This window comes from Phasianus colchicus, chromosome 6, assembly GCF_987193195.1.
Source record: "Phasianus colchicus chromosome 6, bPhaCol1.hap1.1, whole genome shotgun sequence".
Taxonomy (NCBI): domain Eukaryota; kingdom Metazoa; phylum Chordata; class Aves; order Galliformes; family Phasianidae; genus Phasianus; species Phasianus colchicus.
In genome coordinates, this window is record NC_143441.1 from 39,287,475 (window position 1) to 39,307,982 (window position 20,508).

At 35.8% G+C, this 20,508-nt stretch overlaps 1 protein-coding gene across 10 annotated transcripts in view; it reads right to left on the minus strand.

Moving 5' to 3' along the window:
• Positions 1 to 20,508, minus strand: part of ARHGAP12 (Rho GTPase activating protein 12) — a 71,226-nt gene that overhangs the window by 16,650 nt on the left and 34,068 nt on the right. For 4 of the 10 annotated variants that reach the window (XM_090143072.1, XM_090143066.1, XM_090143071.1 and 1 more), the window contains 6 exons: positions 18,155 to 18,295; positions 16,525 to 16,605; positions 9,294 to 9,419; positions 5,836 to 5,910; positions 3,618 to 3,679; positions 2,324 to 2,405 (listed from right to left, as the gene is read on the minus strand). In XM_090143072.1, the coding sequence (XP_089999198.1) occupies positions 2,324 to 2,405; positions 3,618 to 3,679; positions 5,836 to 5,910; positions 9,294 to 9,419; positions 16,525 to 16,605; positions 18,155 to 18,295 (567 nt within the window). Of the gene's footprint in view, positions 1 to 175; positions 299 to 2,323; positions 2,406 to 3,617; positions 3,680 to 5,835; positions 5,911 to 9,293; positions 9,420 to 16,524; positions 16,606 to 18,154; positions 18,296 to 20,508 lie in introns of all 10 variants that reach the window. The other 6 variants (XM_090143070.1, XM_090143074.1, XM_090143068.1 and 3 more) reach the window with 4 other exon arrangements.

A 20,508-nucleotide genomic window follows, 5' to 3' on the forward strand; every position in this document is an offset into this window, starting at 1 on the left:
CTTTTGTTAATTTGTATCTTAAAAAAAGAAAAAACTTCGAAAAATAGCAAACAGGATACATGAGGTGTTATTTGAAGTGATAAAACTTAACAACCTTTGGAATGTTTAAATTTACTTTCAAGATTAGTGGCAAATGGCCTTAGAGTGACAAGAGGCATGCAACAAGAACACATACACTGATAGCTGAAACTTGGGCAGAGTTTACATAGGTGACAGCAGGTCGACGACTGAGAGCATTTTTCCAAGAAGAAAGCAGCGAGAGCAAGAGCTCAGGGATTGAGCCCCCTTGGCAAAATGACTTGATGAGAAAAAGGAAGAAAAGTGATGAAGTCACAAAACAAGGCACAAAAAATGATACGGTAACATCAATTACTAGACATAGCTAAAAATATATTCTTCTGATAGATGAAGAAGTGAAGAGGAAATTCTTCTCCCATGTCACGCAGACTTGACTTTACTCAATTAAAACACTGATAAAGATTAAAGCTTTTGACAAGAGAGGTGGAATTTTTAATATCCCTCCCAAAATCTTGTGCACAAAGATGAAAAAGAGCATATGCTGAGTAAGGCAAATGTGAACATGCACACAGTTGATGCTCTCCCTTGACATTCTCAATTTAATTATAAATATGAATAGTACCAACAGAATAAAGTTATGCTTACTGTCAGTATTTAACAGTTTCATGCAGAAATATTCTTACTATATATATAGTGATCACAATACTTTTGCTGCACTTAGATTATCAAAAGAATTGGTAACTTCTTTTTTCCACTAAACGACTACTTGAAAGGTATAACACAGCTAACACTGGTCTCCCCAGCCAAGCAGAGTTACACAACTATTATTATTATTATTTTTTTTTAAAACAGATCATTCAGTCTGGCATACATTCATTAATAACTGTATCATACAATCAGGAACAGTGATATAATAAACAGTTAAAATTAATGTGCTGTGTTTTTGTTTTGCTTTTTTCCATCAATTGTTCAATTTGGATTAAGAGCATTAAAATTTTGTTAGAATAAAGAAATAATAGTATTCTTTGTGCACAGAGACCAAATATCAAACTGCATCCCTGAATGGCTGGGAATTTTCCAGTTCATGAAGTAGGATGATAAAAATGGACTTGACTGAACAATAGACCGTGACTGAAGGGCATGAAAGAAGACGAGAGTAAGTTTTAAAGCTTCCCAAATCCAAACACTTCCTGCTTTGAAACTCACCTTTTAAGATTCTCCAATATTTCTTCAATATATTTTGTCAGTGAAGTTAATGTATGAAAAAGTAGTTCACAAGTTTTTTTTTGTTATTATTATTTCTCTCACTTGTGAATAATACTAACTATATTTACCTAGCATTCCAACATTTACAGGTGGGAAAGTCAGTAACTTTCAGGTATACATGTTTCAGTTCATTTTTCTGTGCTTGACCTCTGACGTGCGTCATACCCTCTTCCTTTTCCCACATTCAGAATGGGCAGATCTCCTTAGGTTACACAGTCCACTTTCTACAACAAACAGTGCAGTTCACCTTATCTCATACTTCTAATCCTTATTGTTTTTTCCTTCCCTACTGTTTTTCACCTGTTTGACCACCTTGTCCAACTTTACCATTTCCATTCTCTGCTACTCCCACTGTTTTTATTCAAGGAAGCTTACCCACTTTTTTGCAGCCACCCCTGCTACAGCAACAAAATGGCAGGAAAAAAAAAAAACTCAGAGCTTTGGAAAAGAACAGTCAATATCAATTTGCTGCCCAAAAAGAACTGTAGCAACAGAAAGTGAGTCAAGTAGAAAGATCAGCAAAGCAGCATAGCTTACATTGGTAAGATGAAGTTTTGTTGGGCAAGATGCAATTTTGTTGTTATCAGTGTGACAACATCCTGGAATAACTAATTGTTTATGATCTCTCCTTAGCTATCATAGGAGATCTACATTTATTTTTAGTATCAGACTTCCATAGTAAGCAAGCCATAGGTAACAAACCATTTTTATGTTGATTCATGTAGGAATGTAGCAGAATTATAGCCAATTTAATTATGTTATAAAACCAGAAATGATATCAATATTGAAGAATCATTGTCATCATCTTAGTGTGAAATTTTTCTTTCAAAATAGATGCAAATACTTATCACACATTATGTGGATATAAAACAAAAGTTCAAAGCCATCACTAAACAGTAAGACAACAATACAATTTATTTTTTTTTTTTAATTGTGCACACACATTGGTATTTAAGACCAATAAACAACAGGGCTGTAATTTGTTGTGCTTTATGATATCAATACTTAAAAGAAGGTGAGGCCTTGTTGCAGAGCTTACCCAGCCAGTTCCACTTCCTTGGGTTTTAGTGAACAGCAGTGATGAACCTTGTAATACCGCCCAGGATGACATCCAATTCTTTCTGTAAATATTTGTAAGCAAAACATAATAAATTGACTTTAAAAGCAGATACTAAAGCTGTGTTACTGCTGCTCAGCTGACTTGCATGTTAATATACTTAACCATATATATAGTCATTAGTGCCATCAGTAAGTCTTAATTGCTTGTATATTTGCAGAAGTGAACATATGTTAATTGTCCCAGCCTGACCATCAAAATCTAAATCAAACAAACCTAATTAGTACTGGGAGTAGTTCACCAGAAGGAATGCCATACAATTATAATTTCAAAAGGGCTAATCTGGAATGCTCAGCCTACTGTGTACTAAGGAGATTATGCCAAAGCACTGCATAATTCTGAAACTGACTGATCACATCTTACTGGGATGTACGTGTCCCACTTTTATGCAATAAGCTCATTTACACCAGCAACAAAATATTTGTTACACATCCAAAAAAAATACAGAAAAGGAACAAATCAGTTCTTTAGCTGTCTGACAATTTTTGTGCCAGAATATCTGCCCTGAGGTTAAAAATAAAATAAAATAGAAAGCTTTACAAGCTCTAACAATCCATTCCCACTGTCTAAACATTAATTATTATTGAACAGCTCTCAAAGTGACAGAAGGGTCACGTTGCATCCTTCTGGTAAAGCAACCCAATAATCCAGATCAATGATTCCAAACAGATTTGACCTAAGTGATGAGGGTATAGTGGAACAGCAGCAGCTTGTATGAGCCACCATCCACCTCTTCCTACTAGGCTCTTAGGAGCAGCTCTGGGGAACCAAATTGGAGATCAGATCTGCTGCCCACCTGCCCTGGACTACGTCAGAGGGTCTCTGAAAGATCAGCTGTGTGCTAACAATTTAATCCTTAAAAAAAAATAATGCTTCATGTTTCAGAAATTTAGGAATGTTGATATGGACATATACACAATAGTAGACCTAAGAAAATCCCTTTCAAAAAATTACAGGTAAAAAAGTAAACCTAAATTAAATCGGAGGAAAAAACCGCATTTAGACACTATTTGGTACTGACTCTGCAAACACTAGAATTAGGTTAGTCAGTATTAGCTGGTTTTACATTAGATTTATAATGCAGGTGCCTGCCTCTGAAGCAAAAAGAGGAAACTAAAAATGAGACTATTCATCACATACAGGTAGATTAGCAGTGATAAATATGAAATATCTTGCCCACTCATATGTACACGTACTTCTAAAGTTCAAGACCTACCGAACTTTCTTTCCATTTTCTGTAATTTTTGTCACATTCAATAATCCATACTTCTCTTGACCCTGCAAGATGGAATAAGACAAATTAAAAAGAAAATTTGCTTTTATTGCAATCACATCACTGAATTCAATCCCCTCAAACAATCAGTATCTGGCAACAAGCCATCTTTGCCAGCACTGTAACTTCAAGAAAATGCTGTAAGTATATTTAAACATGCAGCATCAGTAAAATTGAGATTTTTCATGAGAAAATATTACAGTATACCAATTACCATTAAGAAGGTAGAATGCTTTCCTTCCATAGGGCCTAGGTTCTTTAAAAGAAAAAAAACTTAAAACTTTTGTGGTACAATACAGCAGAAATTTTAAACAAGGATATATTGATATATTGATAGTAATTTTGTGTTTAGTCTTTCATTAAAAAAGGTGATATCTGACAAACAACCTAAATTCTTTAACAGAATTCTTCCAACTCAAGTAATTGTATATTTTAAATACATCATTCCTGAACTGCTTAAAAATATTAATATATTAGTTTTCAAAACAGATGAGCAAAACATTCCATGTCCTATTTTTTCCTAACCTGAAGTGAAAGATTAGAATTTTAAGCTACTTAATTATGCACTGTGAATGAAAATCATCTGTATTTGTATGCCACTGCCCAACTTTGGAGATCAAGCAGTGAAAAGCAGAAAAAGAACAACAATGAACAAGAAGGGTACGTTTAAGTTACAAAGGGGTGCATATTTCTAGTTTCTGTGCAAGAATAAGAAAATAAGAAATATTTTTAAAAAAAATAGTGCAGGATAAAAAGGAAATAGTCAATTTGCACTATTCTCAAAATGAACAAACAAATTCTACAATCTCCAGTCACTCCAGCTTTGTCCCACCAGTTCTTGTGTTTCTCTTAACAATTCCCAATTTAATAAATAATCTATTAGTTGAAATAATCAACTAGGGAAAAGATCTATATTAGCTTTATCATAACAAAAACGTCCTCAATTTAAGATCCATTGAAAATACAAGATATTTAGAGGAGAATGTTAGAGAGAACATCTCAAATTTAAGCAGACAGCAGAATAATCACAGAAGAGGAAAACTTGACTCTGATACGTGTTTATCAGAGACACAGAGCTGCATTTCATGAATCTTACACGTTTTTATTTGCATGTTTTATGTGGTTCACATTAAACAAGAGATGTGTTTTCAAGGATAGCATTTATCTGGTGATTCATATTGTTATGGTAATTGCTCGTCTTAATCTAATATCTCTACTGAGTCAGAGTGCTTTCCCAAGCCAGTGAAAATATATATTATTTTCCAAAAACAGAATCTCACTGACTGGGTAACCCATGCTCACTTTCTCAAATATTCTGTGGTATTAAAAAATTGCACACGGAACCGTTAGGAATGTTCCAAAAAAAAAAAAAAAACCTACTTGGAAAGCATATCATCATGCCTTACTTAACAGCAACACTAGAGGGTACTAAGGAGAAAATTATGGTAATATTTAACTGGGGGGAAGAGAAGTCTAAATAAAACACAAAAATACAACTTCTTTTTTGTAAAATTAAGTTTCAGAGACAGCTAAAGAGAACAGACTTCTTTTTCCCTATTGTTTAAAGCCAGTAGCAAGTTCTGCTACAAAATCTAATATCTCAAGATCAAACAAATGTTCACATTTAAAACTTCAACTGAGGCAAAAAAAATCTGTTTAGCATTCGTAACAAAGCTTTAGCAAGTTGAAGTTTTCCTCCCATTATTCTATGAAAGCAAAAGACAAGGCTTATTTATATGAGGCTCTCAAGATTACTACATCTTTTCAAGGAGATGAAAACAAGTGAAAAATAAAGGTATCACATTGTAGGAGCTACTAGTGACTGATGAGGATGATAAGCACAGTGGATACAGAAAGTTTATTTCTGCTTGTAAACTACCAGGTTGCCAGGTATGAAGGCGTGACTTGGAGGAAAAAGTCAATCCTACATAATTTGACACAACTAAGCTACACATTCACCACTCTCACAAAGCTGTTTTTAAATCAAATATCCTTTTGTTTTGTTTTGAAAGCACAGTTGGATGCAATACATTCCTTTTATAGTGTCATTAGTTCTATCCCATTCTGTTGCCTCAACAACAAGCAAGTTTACTGACAATTATCTAATCACAAATAGCACGTTTCTACAACATCTATTTATTTAAATAATTTCCATACTGACTGTGGCTTGATGCTTCGGTGAAGAAGGAGAGGACTCATTTTCAGGAAAACTGGCCTTAGAAGAACTTGATGATTCCTATAGAATTTAAATAATCAGTATAAGTTATGGTTTCTCACAATTTTTTTTAATTAAAAAATAAAACCTTTTTCACCCCCTAAAGGCACACTTTCCAATTCCCCCCTGCTCTCACAAAAATAGGTTTGGCTGAGCATTCATGATATTCTGAAATACTTGTATCATAAACCCGCTTAACTAAACAGTCTTCTTACAATACTTACGGCCCAGTCAAACCAGATTATTAAGCATGTACCCATTTGAAAGAAAAAAGTTAATACATACTTTATCAGCTTAAAGCAAAGCTTTCATCCATATTAAGAAGCAGATTTCTTTGTATGACTGCAACCACCATTATGAAGCATGTTTGTAATACAAACATATTACAAGGCACCATGTGTAAAACAAAATTCGAAGAACAGATTATGCTTCTGTGTGGACAATCAATTTAAGACCAGCATAAAAAATAGCTATACACACAGAAAAATATATACCAGCTCTATTAACTTTTGTGAGTCATGGCAGTTAATTTCCTTATAGTAAAGGACCAAAACTTTCTAGAGATTCATTCTTCTAAACTAGACATAAATGATGGAGCAAAAGAATATGTCTGAAAACCAGAAAAAATGCTGGAACCAAAAAGGCACGTGTGTTTCCTCTGAGTATTGACTGCTTTGCACAGAGGTACCCCATAAAAATCTGGTAAAGAATTTCAAATAGAAGAAAAACAGCATTTGGTCTCTGTTACTTCTCATGCATTTCTCCCCCATCCCCCTTTTAATTCTTTTGATAGTTCTCCCAAATTCTGTGCTTCCATTTGAACAGAAGTGTTTGTTTTTTTCCCTGCATACCTCCACTTTAAAATCCTTAACACATCTGCCTACAGAAGTGGCACTTGGACTCTACCATTACCTCTTCGACTGTTGTACTTTCAAATAATAACAACATTCTGAAGGACAGACTAAAAGTGTTCCACATTTTCAGATGTTCACAGGACAAAAATGATCAAATTCAGGAAAGCAACAGGGAGAATATTAAAAAAGTAGCTTCCCTAGGTGTCAGCTAAAAAACTAAGTTGGTGTTGGTGAAACCACCCACCCGAAAAACCAGTTGCTGTTTTTATCTTTATTTCATTCCATAGTTTTCATGCACTAAGCAGCTTTGGAAGAAGACAACTAGTACATGTGGACATTAGCTAATCCTTTATCACACACTGCCTCTAAGCAATACATGTAACAGCGTGTCTACAACTGATAATAAAATGGATGCATTGATGCACTAAACAAATGAACGGTATCCCTGTCCATCCACAACACACTCATGGTACATTTTTAATTTTCTTGAAGCATGAACATTGTGCTTTATATGAAATTACATACAGACACCTTATCAGTAGCAAATGCATGATGCCTGCTTATTTTTAAAGCTGTTAGAACTGCAGTAACTTTAAGCTACTGACTTAAGACTTTACAGATGTGGTTTATACACAATTTCTCCTGGTTACTACACTGGACATTTGTACAGTTGCACATTTGTTTCACTGGGCTTAACGTCTTGGTACTAGACTACTGGGTCTTGAAGTAAGCAGCTCCACCTCATCAATGCTTTACACGAGCATCTTCATTTGACATTGAGTCACATAAAAGCCACTCCAAAGCAAATTTAAATCTTGTTAAAAAAATCTTCCTTTAAAAGTATGGCCAAAATTTTAATTTATTGCTAACAGAAGTGTTTATACCTGTAAAACGCAAACTTTACATGAAGTTGGAGGACTCCAGCTTTGATTTTGCAGAACTCCATCTGGCCATTCAAACACAGGTGACAACACATTTGATACATAAAGATGCTTAAGAGGAACACGAAGGACAAAGAAAGGCAAAGAAACCTTAGAACTGCTAAAGCTAAATTGATGCATCTAGATGCAGAGCGGGCAGTTGTCAGCCAAGCACAATCCCTGGGTCCTCTGCACTACATGACATTCTAAACTGACAGCTCCAACACTTAAAATCAAATTAATAAATTCTATTCTGAAGAACTAAGTCAACTCATGGTAACTCACTTGCCTCCTTTTCTGCAACACTCCATTCCAACACAAACCACTGGGATATTCCAGAAGTAACATGTCAGGCATGTAGCATCCTGTGCAGTAGATCCATTTTCATTACTACTACTGTGTTTTGTCCACTTGTCTTTGGCATGGGCATGTGTAATTGCACACATACTGGTCATTCTCAATACTCCATAAATATACTGATGTATATCTACATCAGTATATATTTTGTATATTACAAAATGGAAGTTTACAAGCCAGTTTGCTGGCATCTATTGTCAGTAGCCTGTGCTAACACTTCAGCATTAAGATGCATTTCTGTTTCCATGAATCTTGGGTCAGACTACTGTGAAGTTACAAAAATCAGCAAGCCATTCACTACCCCTACAACACCAATTTCAGTTCCTCTCTGTTTACATCAGCTCTCCACATGAACTGGCAGAATGGCACAGTGCAAGTAGAAATGGCTGTAATAGAAATCAGACAAAAAAGAGACAGGCAGAGGAAGAACAACGGCGAGGCTCTGTCCCCATGTTTGCTCAATCAGCATCTGTTAGTTGATAGTCCCGAACAGACTACCAAGAACATGCCACAAAGAACGCATAGAAAACAGCTTTTGTTATTACTGACTCAGCTCTGTCCTGATTAAACTCCCAGCTCAGCTCTGGAGGCGAATTAAAACCAAGCGTTTTAGCACTTTCAGTACTGTGCTCTGCCCTTAAACAACATTATAACCCTGCTGTAATCAAGCACAACTTTTCCTCTTCGCATATTACAAAGGAGATTAGCAGAACTGTCATTAAAGGGATTAGCTCACTACATAACACCACTATTTGTATCTTTAATTTAGAATTTTTGGTTTAGTAAGCAAAAGTTTTATTTCAACTCTATGAATACTTCGGCTACTCATCTGCCATGTTTAAAGTGGATTCATGCTTAGTGTCTCCTACAACTAAAATATTCACCTAAATAATTCAACTAAAATAATAAAATATTGATATACCTGATACGGGAACCTTGCCCACATTCACAATTCTTGAATTTAAAACCTAACTACTTTCCAAAGCCTGAACTGAATTACAGGAAATTCCCAATTATAAGTAAAATGACTATAAACATCAAAGTCTGAATTAATACTAGTTAAGGCATTTCAAGGCTAACAAGAATAAAACTACCACTGACAAAGAAACAACAGCAAAATTATCAAGCAGTCCTTGGATTCTCTGAATGTTATCAAACAGTGATACAAAACATAAAAACAAGATTTCAGAAATTCAAACATGGCAGTTTCTTTTCAATACTTCATAAATCGAAAACAGTTCACATTGCAGCATGCTGTTTAAGTTGCTCCTACCTTATCGTTGGTGTCCAACACAATTGTGCTGTGCCTCCATTTTGTTAGAACTATTGGTTCTTGAAGCCTCCTGTCCAGACTCCTACTCTTTATTATATCTCTTTGCTGCTGTGGTGAAGCATTATACTAAAGAAAAGAAAAATCAAACTATAAGTAGGCTCTAATTCACACAAAAAAGGCCTGCATCCTTACAGTACTTTTCAGATTCCCGATTTCATCCAGCTGTGTCAAAATAGCCTTTTTTAAATTTTGCTTTTAGTTTTCAGAACCATCCTGTCTACTGTAGTCCTCTCAACAGATAGATATTTGATATCCTGGACAAAAGCTTACTGCAACCAACTGCCATATCAAGAACTAGTATGGCATTAAAATAAATACGATTTAAACATTCAAGTCTTCATATTGCACTGACAGTAAAAAAAACACCTGTCATCACATAAGATGAGGATAAACCTGCTATTCTACAATAAGCCATGCAGATTAAGAGTGTTAACTGAATATAATTCTATTTGGCTCCAAGATTTCCTATGCTTAAGAGAATAGATACTAAGAAGTGAGTGAGGACTTCCTTTTTCAGAATAACTACATCAACTACTGTTAAGGGGATTTGTTATTGTGCAACACATCTATCTGCAGAAAACAAGTATTTAGCAGGAAATAATTTTAAGACTTGGCAGAGCATTAAGAGCAAGGGATACACAAGATCTATGTTCTGATAAACTCAACAGCATTCAGAGATGAGGAGGTTGAGAAAATATAAAGGTCAAGAGAAAGATCCAGCATTCAACTTAGGTTCAGCTTTGCAGCATACATGTAAGTAGCAGAGCCATTTAAAATCATCACATTATAAACAACTATAAAAATATTTCAAGCAAAGTTTAACACTGAAAGTACAAACAAGAAAAGACTAAAGATTTGTTTGCTTTTTCCAAAGTCAGTAACAATCTCATTCTCTCTATTCAGAGTTAGAAGACTGAAGTCTATACACAGAAACAGAAGGAAATAAGCGTGATGCTTACGCACTAGAATTCAGATGTAGCACAGGAAAGTCAAATACTCATTTTACTGAAAAAAGGCAAAAACTATCCTTGACATCACATTGAATTCTACAGTTTTGCTACCAATTTACTGCTATAAACTCAGAGCCTCGGGTCTTCAAAGATGATAACACATACTTACAAAGTACAGCAAAATTAAAGCTCAATAACATAAATGCCAAATTCAAGCTGAATAACGTAATGAAGTTAAAGTTAGTGCCAAAATAACTACTTCTACTACCATGGTGGAGACCGAGATAGAAGCTTTATAGTTAAAAAAGGAATGGAGTTCATGTTCCAATAAGTCAACAGATACTAAGAAGCATTTAAATTATTTCAACATGCAGTGAAGTGTTGAAGTACTCCCAGTGGAATAAATGTTGTAGTACGGAGAAGAAAATTCAGTACATCATGTACAAACAGAGGTGTGTGGTTGGCACTGTAGAGATCTGCATTTGAGATTGCACTGACTTCATATTGGTTTCAGCACATTTACATTCATATGTCAACTGCTACCTTACAGTGGTGAAGTTGAAGTAACTTTCAGTTTGTTCCTGTGTTAAATCAAAGATGAACCACCATTCATGCTGCAAGAAATCTAATGCCAGCTTACTTTCTTGTAATACAAGTATCCATCCAGACACTCCTACAAGGCAAACTGTGACAGCAGTCTAAGCAATATGCAGCAAAATTGCCAACGTTACAACTAAAACCTAAGAAAGTTTCAAAGATACTATGCCTAAACAGCAGAAGGCTGCTACAGTATTCCTCACAACAGTTCAAATGTTTTTGCTATGAAGTTATTTAATATATATATGTACATATATATATATATATGTACATATATATATTTATATACACACACACACATTCTTCAGTGACAATAATGAATATTATTATTATTTATGGAAACCTTCCATGGACTTCCCATTTGAGTATTTTGAAGAACTCAAGTTGTAACCACAGTGAAAGACGGACTTTAAAGTATCTTGAATTAAAATCTACCTTAAGAGCTAGAATATAGCCACAGCCTATTTACAGGTGATCTATATTTAAGAGGTGCCTTTGATACCATCACAAACCATTGGGAGTCTGTTTACCTAGCAGGTAACTCCATCCCAAAGGAAAAAGGGCCTGTAAGGCAAGGCTGACACTCCAGTTTTACAAAACACACTGCACAAGAAAGCAGCAGTATGTAGAGCTAACAAAGTACTGCTAACGTTTCAGGAACACTGCTGTGCATCTTAGCAGCTTCAGTACTTTGTGCTGGTGATACAACCAGTGTTAATAAACTGACAAAGTCCTTAAAAAGAACATTTGACATCTTTCTCCCATTTTCTCACAACATAGGTGTCAAGTAAACTATTTTCACTCAAGCGTTCATTGTCAGGTATATTTTCCTTACTGTGAACAGCAGAATACATTATTAGAGGAAAAAGAGAGAAAGCTGAGTATTTCTGGGCTCAAGACAAGCTTCTGCTTCTGAAATAAAGGGAGTGATTTGTGATTTCTAAAAAATTACAATGAGATACAAATACTGCTTTGGACCCTGGATTCTCCAGGCGAACTAACCATGAACTACAATGGATAGATGCTACTGGTTAGAGAGAAGCAACCAGCGATGCAGTTAGATTCCTCCTTCACATCTTTGGTGTCATCTTGAAGACTAAGGTTAGGTAAGGGCCATATAGAAGCCATCCTACGATACCACATGTCTTAGCATCACACCTTAAAAAGTTGCTATCATTTTCTTAATTCTGAAACTTCTAATAAAGCAGCAGAGAACTCCAAATATGCAGACTACTGCTCCTTGAAAAATGTCCACAGAACTCCAGCTTGTCCCACTAAGTTACCTCCTCCCTAACGCTCCGAGTTTGATCCTCATTTCACTGCCAGTTCCTCTCGTCAGCAAGTGAGGACATCAGCAAACTGTTCATACTCCTATTGCATAAACCAAGTAACCCTGACTTCTTGTTACACTGGCTCTTGGTACAGGGTGAAGACACTGCTGATACTGATGTAGGTAACACAGGGTTATTTTTATTGTTGAAGTCACTTAGTGCTTTCACTAGCTACTTGAAAGCTTTCTTTGCCTCACAGTAAATTTTTCTAACCCTCCCAACTGGCTGAATAACTTATATTTAATTTTAACCTGATAATGGAGCATGGCTCAAGGCTCTGTCCTAGCCTAATTGTGACTGAAATAAATGCAACACCTTCAAGCTATTTGTAGCAGTTGTCCTCATTCTTTGGGAGATGACACAGATCTGTCAGCTTCAAGACAGAGAACAAAGATTCCTCTTTGTTTGCACTAATAACAGACACAGACAAAGACAAGGAATTGGGCGAGTGAAGGGAGAAAAGGGTAGGAAGCAGCTGATAGTGAAACTTGGTAAAGACCCAATGTTGAAAGCAGGTCAGGGATTAAAACAGGAACATAAAAGAATATTCTGACACCCCATTATCCTTTATCACCTTATCTACTCCACTATATTATTTGCAGCTTTCCCAGTAAATAGTCTGAAATTAATCTTTTTCTTTGAAAGATTGCTTCACAACAAAAGGATTTCTCCAGCGCTGCAACTGTGTTTGGCTTTGAACAAACTTTTCAGTTCTGTGACTGAACTAACATCAATGCAAATGTTTTGCTATTTCTTATGAACTAAATAAAATGCTTTTCTTACCTTACATAAATAGAAATAAAACATTTCTTTGCTGCCTGTAAAGGACCCTGCACCACACCTTCCTTTCTTTCCCTGGAGGATTAAGGCTCCTCATGTTCCATCAGGACAGCAGCAGAGTTTTAGGTAACGACTGCACTGAAGGAACAGTGGCTGTGCAGGGTAGGAGGCTGCTGCAGAAGACAGCTCCAATTAGAGCAGAAGTGATCTGAAAGCCCTCTGGACCCATTCTACTGACTTGACTGCCCTGGATGTTCTTTGCTTCGCCTTCTATCCCACTAGGTTTGATTTTTGATTTTATTTATTTATTTTAAATAATCTGCAAGAACAAACAATTGAATGTAGCAGAATCCACAGGAGGGAAGGCAAAGTCTTCTGGAAGACGCATTACAAGTTATAAGTAAAGATTAGTATCCAATTCAAATAATAATTCAGCTGTCAGTACACTTAGGGCAGAAAATAGGAAAGGTCTGGGGTGTGCATCACCTGGGTGTGGCGAAGGAAGGGACTGTCCTGCTCTGCTCAGTGCTGTGCAGCCTCACCTTGAGTGCTGTGTGTAGTTTGGCCACCACAATATCAGAAGGACTTAAAACTATTAGAAAGTAACTGTCTAAATGAGGGCTGTGAAGATGTAGAACGGTGAAGGCGGCAACACGTATGACTATGTGGCTGAGGTGCCTGGATGTGCCCTGCCCAGAGCAGAGGAGCTGAGGGGAGGCCTGATGGCGGCTGCAGCTCCTCACAGGGGCAGCGCTGAGCTCTGCTCTGTGTGACAGCACAGGGCCCGAGGGAACGGCATGGAGCTGTGTCAGGGGAGGGCAGCTGGGGTCAGGGAATGGTTCTGCACCAGAGGGCGCTGGGCATGGAACGGGCTGCACAGGGCCCCGAGTGCTGGAGTTCAACGAGTGTCTGGGCACTGCTTACAGACAGCGGGTTTGATTTGAAGGTAACTTTTACGCAGTATGGAGCCAGGAGTTGGATTTGATGATCCTTGTTGGGTCTCTTCCAACTCATGCTACATTATTATTCTGTGTTCTTCTGTTCCACTACAAAAAGTTGGGTCACAGTCATCATGAGTGTTAACGGAATTTTTCAGCAGTTGTCAAAGCTACTCCATCCAGATGTTAGTTTAGCCAGAGGCATTGAGCTATTCCTAGATGTTACATAACTGTATATGACTGGAAGGCTTTTTATAAGACTGTCTGAAGTAATTTGTGTTGTAATTCATCCTCCTCCCCCAACACCATCAGATGCTTGTTTTTATATACACATACAAATACTGAAGCACTAATTCAGCGCACGTTCATATTTACAGCCAATGCTATAAAAGCAAAACTTTAACGTTACAGTACTGTATCTTGGTTCTAGTTCTAATGATGTGCAGATTACCAAGAATAATCTAAAATAAAAAGCATTATCTTTTTTTCTTTCCTGGTTTAACAGCATCACACAACCATACATTCCATGCATTTATTTTGCAATTAATTTTGAATAGGAACACAGGATCTAAATATGTTGAGGGGAAAAAAACTGATACTAAGTACTACTCTAGATTACACCTAATTTCTTTTTAAAGATCTTTTTTCAAGTAACTTAATTTTCATTTAAACAAGAGTGGCAGTGCTTAAGTCTTTCTATGGTCTTTTCTAGAAGCATTCATGACAGTTTTCAACAGAGATCATTTTTCTTCAAAGCCATTCTGCAATCTATGCTGTGTTTCCACTTCATTTGTCCCAAAGCACTTTTGGAACCCATCTCAGCAAGCTTTTCGGGAGACTGACCTTCAATCACGCCTCAACTACTCCCATCTTTGTAACGTTTTCACTGTCTGTTCATCAGATACAGTTATACAGTAGCTAGATATTTTGCTGAAATGTTTAGTATATTCCACACCATTTAAAGCTAAAGGTAGGAATTTCTGTCAATACATAGGACTGTGAGTTGAGAACTAAATTGCTAATTTACTTCTGTTAATCATATATTTGCTGCCACTCAAGTACTTTCAAAGATCACTCAGTAAGGAATTAATAATAGAGTCTACTCAGCTCAAGAGAAATAATTTAAGGAATGTTCCTAACAGCAATATTTGATAATTTTGATATAAACAAGAGGTAAAGCAGATCAGACCACAGATTGTGAAAAACAGAGGCTAGTTTCCATTCTGTACGTGTTACTAATAGGAGGGACCTCAGAGGCTTACACAGAACCACTAGAATATCATTACAAACACACTAAACCTCCTGTGTATTCATGTGTCTCACGCAACAGTTCTGGATTATCTTTTCAATGCCTTACAGTCAAATTAGAGCCAACTCAACAATGTGTTACTTAGCTCAAAGCCAACCTATTTTAGAAGAAAGCAACTTCTTCACTGTCAACTTTGTGCAGGAGGCAAAGAACAAAGCACCAAAGAAATTATTGCTCTTAATTACTTCAAACTATAAACAACTATCAATTGTTTCCACCAAAACCTCTTCAAGCAGATTTTCACACTTCTACTTAATCTAATAGCTGATCAATGGCTAAGTAGCTTTTAAAAACAATAGTTATATATATTAGAAAATGTTAAATATTTAACACATCAGATCAACACTGGAGAATTCTTAAAGATAACTCAGCTTTTCAGTAACACAAATTCTTCAGCTGATCTACCAAAAGAGCCAAGCATTTAGCTACATTCCTAAGTTTAAATACTTGTTCAAAAGCACTATCTATTAAGGTTGCTCCTTTCTAAGTAGAAAGGACACAGGCTTTAGGGAAATAATATCTGAGAAACACACTCTTTGAAATACTTACGTATGCAAGTCTCTGAGTATTTATTATGATCACCCTAATATGAAAGACTGAACAAACATCCTAACAGCCAGAAAGACACATACAAAAACATAATTATGACAAACGTTTTGAAAATGAGAATTGTATGTTATTAGGTACATCCTCCAACTACCTAAATCTGTCAATTTCCCATAAGATTTTATTTTTACTCCAATATTAAGTACCAGAACATACTTCAGTTGAAACTCTTAAGGGTCATTCTCAAAAACACAAACTGTTGAACCTTCTGGTTTTCACTAATTCTGTGTATAAAATCAAAATCATCCAATGTACAAACACATGGCAAAATTAATGCTTTTTGGAGTGTACTAAAAAGAAAGTACAAGTTTTCAGGAATGTTCTGTAGTTTAGAAAATTTACCTTTCTTCCCCTACAAATGCTTCCAATTTCATGAAAACAAATCACAAATATTACTTTGCAGCCTTACATGAAAAGGTAGGTTCAGCAAATACATCACATCTTTTTTGATATTTGAATAACTATATCATCTATTTTTATTATGTCTGTCAGTGTGCTTTTCTTCTTCACAATTTGAAATTCCACAGAAGTTACAAAAATAATGAAGTGAAACCCCCAAGTCCTCTTGTTGTGTCTAACTCCCACCTAAAGGCCTCATAGAACACCTCCTGGGGAGGAGGGGAACAGTCCAAGTCCAAGTTTCTTTTTCAGGTCACTCACCTTTGGTAACTCCCATTCTGATCGGGAACCATCAGCACTGTAGTAGTATGGTCTACCTTGTTCATCTGCATGTTTTAACCACTGTAGAAAGAAGCATGATGACAGGAAATGTAATTAGTGTGACAGTCATAACATAGCTAGACTCTGATAATTAGGAGTTAAAGTGAATTCTTAATAAAGTTCCATCCACTTCAGCAGGGTGTGCTAAATAACCTCTGTTAACTAAATTTAGTCAGTAGTGAGAACATAACAGTTTTCAGCTTCCTGCATTCAGTTCACTATCACTTTTTCCTTCTGCAACTCCTCAGGCAAAACTCCTGCAGTAACACAGATACTGAATTCCTGATGACTCACATAATCTACCACGAGATTGTGATAAACAGATATTTTGAAGATTACACATCTCACTCTTATCATCATTATGATGTCATTTTAAGGAGGTACGATCTTTACACCAGATCCGTGTAAGGATTTTATACATAAGATTACAAAATTTCAAGTAGCTCATCTAGTAACTGCTGATAATTCAAAAGATTATTAAATAACCTGAACTCCGTTTTCATAGTATCAACAGGAGCATGAGTTGTAGTCTGAGATGATAACACAGATTCTGTAACCTCTAACAGCAACTCCCAGAATCAAAGAGTTAAAACCGTGGTGTCTATGACTAATGGTGCAGAACAAACAGAACTGTAAAGAGCAAAATTCTACAGGACTTTTGCACAATAATATGCATGGAAAAACTCACACCTCAGGTCAAGTAGGTTTCACAAAATTATGCATCAATAACTTGTTTTCTATCAGTCCCAATGCAATTTTCTTTTTTTTTAAACGTTTGCCTATTTGCCAAAAAAAGAGCATGCACTATAGATTTTTAGCAGAAATAGATCCAAGAAGGACAAAAATGCATAACTGACATAACTATTCAAAAGCTTCTTTAAAAGCACTTGCGTATGTTAAGCGGAGAACAAGTGATGATACAATAAACATTTCTTGAAAGTCAAAGAAATCAAAACAACTTCAGTGGAAAACTAGAAAAATGGACTGCTTTACAAATATAAAAAAATATTGCAATTTTTTCTGCACGGGAGAAAATTCTAGCATACATCCAGAATCATGCTAAGTTGTCAGAAGCAATTCAGTAATTAGAACAGAACACAAATCTATCAATACAGCTATGGTGTAAGTATGAAGTTTGTCTACATCTGAAAGCAGCACTAAAAACTTTTTAAAAAGGATGAAACTGAGAAAGAAGAATTTTCAGTTTGAAACCATCTGGGAGACATCTGTAGACAAGAACAACACTTAAAAGGTAAGAAGAACATTATATTGGTATGAAATTCATTCCTCAAGCATAACCAAAAGGATGGAAGGTGGGAAAAAAACATACACATTATATATTCATTTAAAATAATGTGACACCAATGAAAATAAGAAAACCTCCCCTGAATGGTGAAGTACATGTGAGAAAAAAAATAGTTCATTTGAGAAAGCTTCATGCATATTTAAAAAACAAAAGGGTAGATACCACTAAGGAATGCTATTCACTTCTAGAAATGAAATCTGCATTTCTATTAGTGAATTAGCTGAAGAGATTTAGAGCATGTGATGAGAAGAAGGAAAAAAGTACCTTTTCATTAGTATAGTCATTGGTATATAAGGTTTGACCATGTTCATCCAACTCTTCTGACCAACCCTTTGGAGGAGAACCGTACTGACTATCTGACTGGCTGTAACAAGAACTGTGGTCGTTTTCTTCTGATGAAAGATGCTACAAGTATCAGAAACATACAAGGCAGTTTTGAGAATGAAAATGCTTTAAAATCTGAAAGATCAAAGATTATTTGACTAGAAAGAGAATAGTAATAAGAGCAGGAAGTTCACATTTTTATACCTTACATGAGAAAATGAGCTCATAGCTAATCAATAATTGCAAGGTAATTAAAAAATTTCATAACACAATTTATACTCTTTCTTTACTAACCCAGATTCCAACTACTCAAATTCTAGCAGTGTCATGTGACAGATTCAAAACTAATTAACACTCTGAATCCGTTGCCAATGTAAACTTTATTCCACCAATTTGTATTACTGAATGATGAAGGAAGCTAGCTTTCATTACCTCTATTACCCCAGAACACCCACAAGACATACTACACCTTGTTTTTCTGGCATCATTCCAGCTTTCATACTTAAATTCCCTCGTTCTCTTCCCTAATAGTACATGGAAACCAAATGATCATTCAGGATAACTTGAAACTTCAGCTGAATCTGTCCATGTGTATGATGCATCCTACAACGTTAGCAATTTTCAGTCTTTACCTTCCATTGTCGGCATGTGACAATTTAAAAGCAAGACCTGCTAAAGACACAGCTGACTGAACTGTAAGATTGTCTTCTAAAGGTAAGAGTTAATTATAACATGGAGAACAAGTTTGATGCGTGAAATAGAAGAAAGGTTTTGCACACACATCAAAACTTCTGGTAACTCACCACGTGCACGAGGGAAACTCCCTAAGCTGACATAAACTGACTACTAAGCACAACAAAATCCATAGATCATTTCTGGTCATTCATAAAGCAACATGAATGTCTTCAACAGCCTACAGAATGTGAGCATTTAAACTATGCATTAAACAATCTCGTCTCTCTCACATAACACAAAAATCTGAACCGCCAATTTTTAATTAACTGGGGCAAAAAAGTCTTCAGTCACATTTTTACACTTGGACTTGAGACTAACAAGTTGAAAATGCTGCTACAGGCTCCTCTGGAATAATTGTTTTATAACACAGCTGTAGTGTGTACACATATTTATGTTTACATTATAGTTTAATGTTCAAATACTGATTAGAGAAATGTCAGTGCACTTAAGGTAGCAGACTTTGGAATTTTTTTTTTTTTTTTTTTTTAACAAGAATTATGGCCAAACAAGATAATGTTTCTTCCAAATAACTCCTTATGCTAAGGAAAGCAACATACAAATAAAAACTAAATATTCTCCTAGGAGAAAAATAGAAACCAGCCTGTTGCTCATTAAGAATGACTTAACATGTCTGTCTGTAACATACCTATAACACAATAGTTCTGATATTCCAAGGCTCGGCTAATCCCATCAGCACACTGTCTAGGAGTTTAACTTTGGCTGATAAACTTAAATGAAGTTGCAGAGATATTACAAAGTTTATCAAACCAAAGTCATTCTTTAATGCATAAAAACAAATGCTGAAGTTGCTTAAATGGGAATTAAAAATAACACTGGACAAACCACGCTCTACAACTTCTGGTTCCTCTTCCAACACCTTTCCAGTACTAACTGCCTCTATGCTTCCTACTTCATGTCTTCATGTAGCCTACATATTTCTACTTAGGAGTCCCAGCCCCAATCATATTCTACCTCAATCAACTAGAAACATCTAAAGCAGACAGCTACCAAATCTGTCACCTCGTTTTACTGTAACTTAGCCTGGTATCTCAACCTTTACCTATTTTGGTAAAAGCATTAAAGGTCATAAATGAAATGCTGAACACAAACAGTGGACTGTGAAACACTCACAAATGAAGACTGAAAAGAAGAAAAAGTGGTTTAAAAACCAACAACTAATAGCATAGCCATAGAGGACGAATTACATAAGAATCTTGCACTATTTGAAATTTTCAACTAGACAAGTTTATATTAATCAAAGCACATATCATCCACGGACCTTACAAAAAAAGAAATTGAGATGGAGAAGATTGATGGATAGAACTGGTAAAGTTATAACAGATTGGCCTTCAAACATCATAAATAAGTGAACAAACTGAGCTATCTGATATAACAGTAAAAACAAAGCAGTAAAGAAGTTAAGTTTCTGAACATGCAGCTACGTGGTGAAATGGTGGTACAGAGGTTTGAGTCAGAGGAATCATCTGCAGATGGTGGGGAAAAGAATTTTTGAAAGTACTTCCATGAGAAGGAATAATGATGACATTAGGAAACCAGTT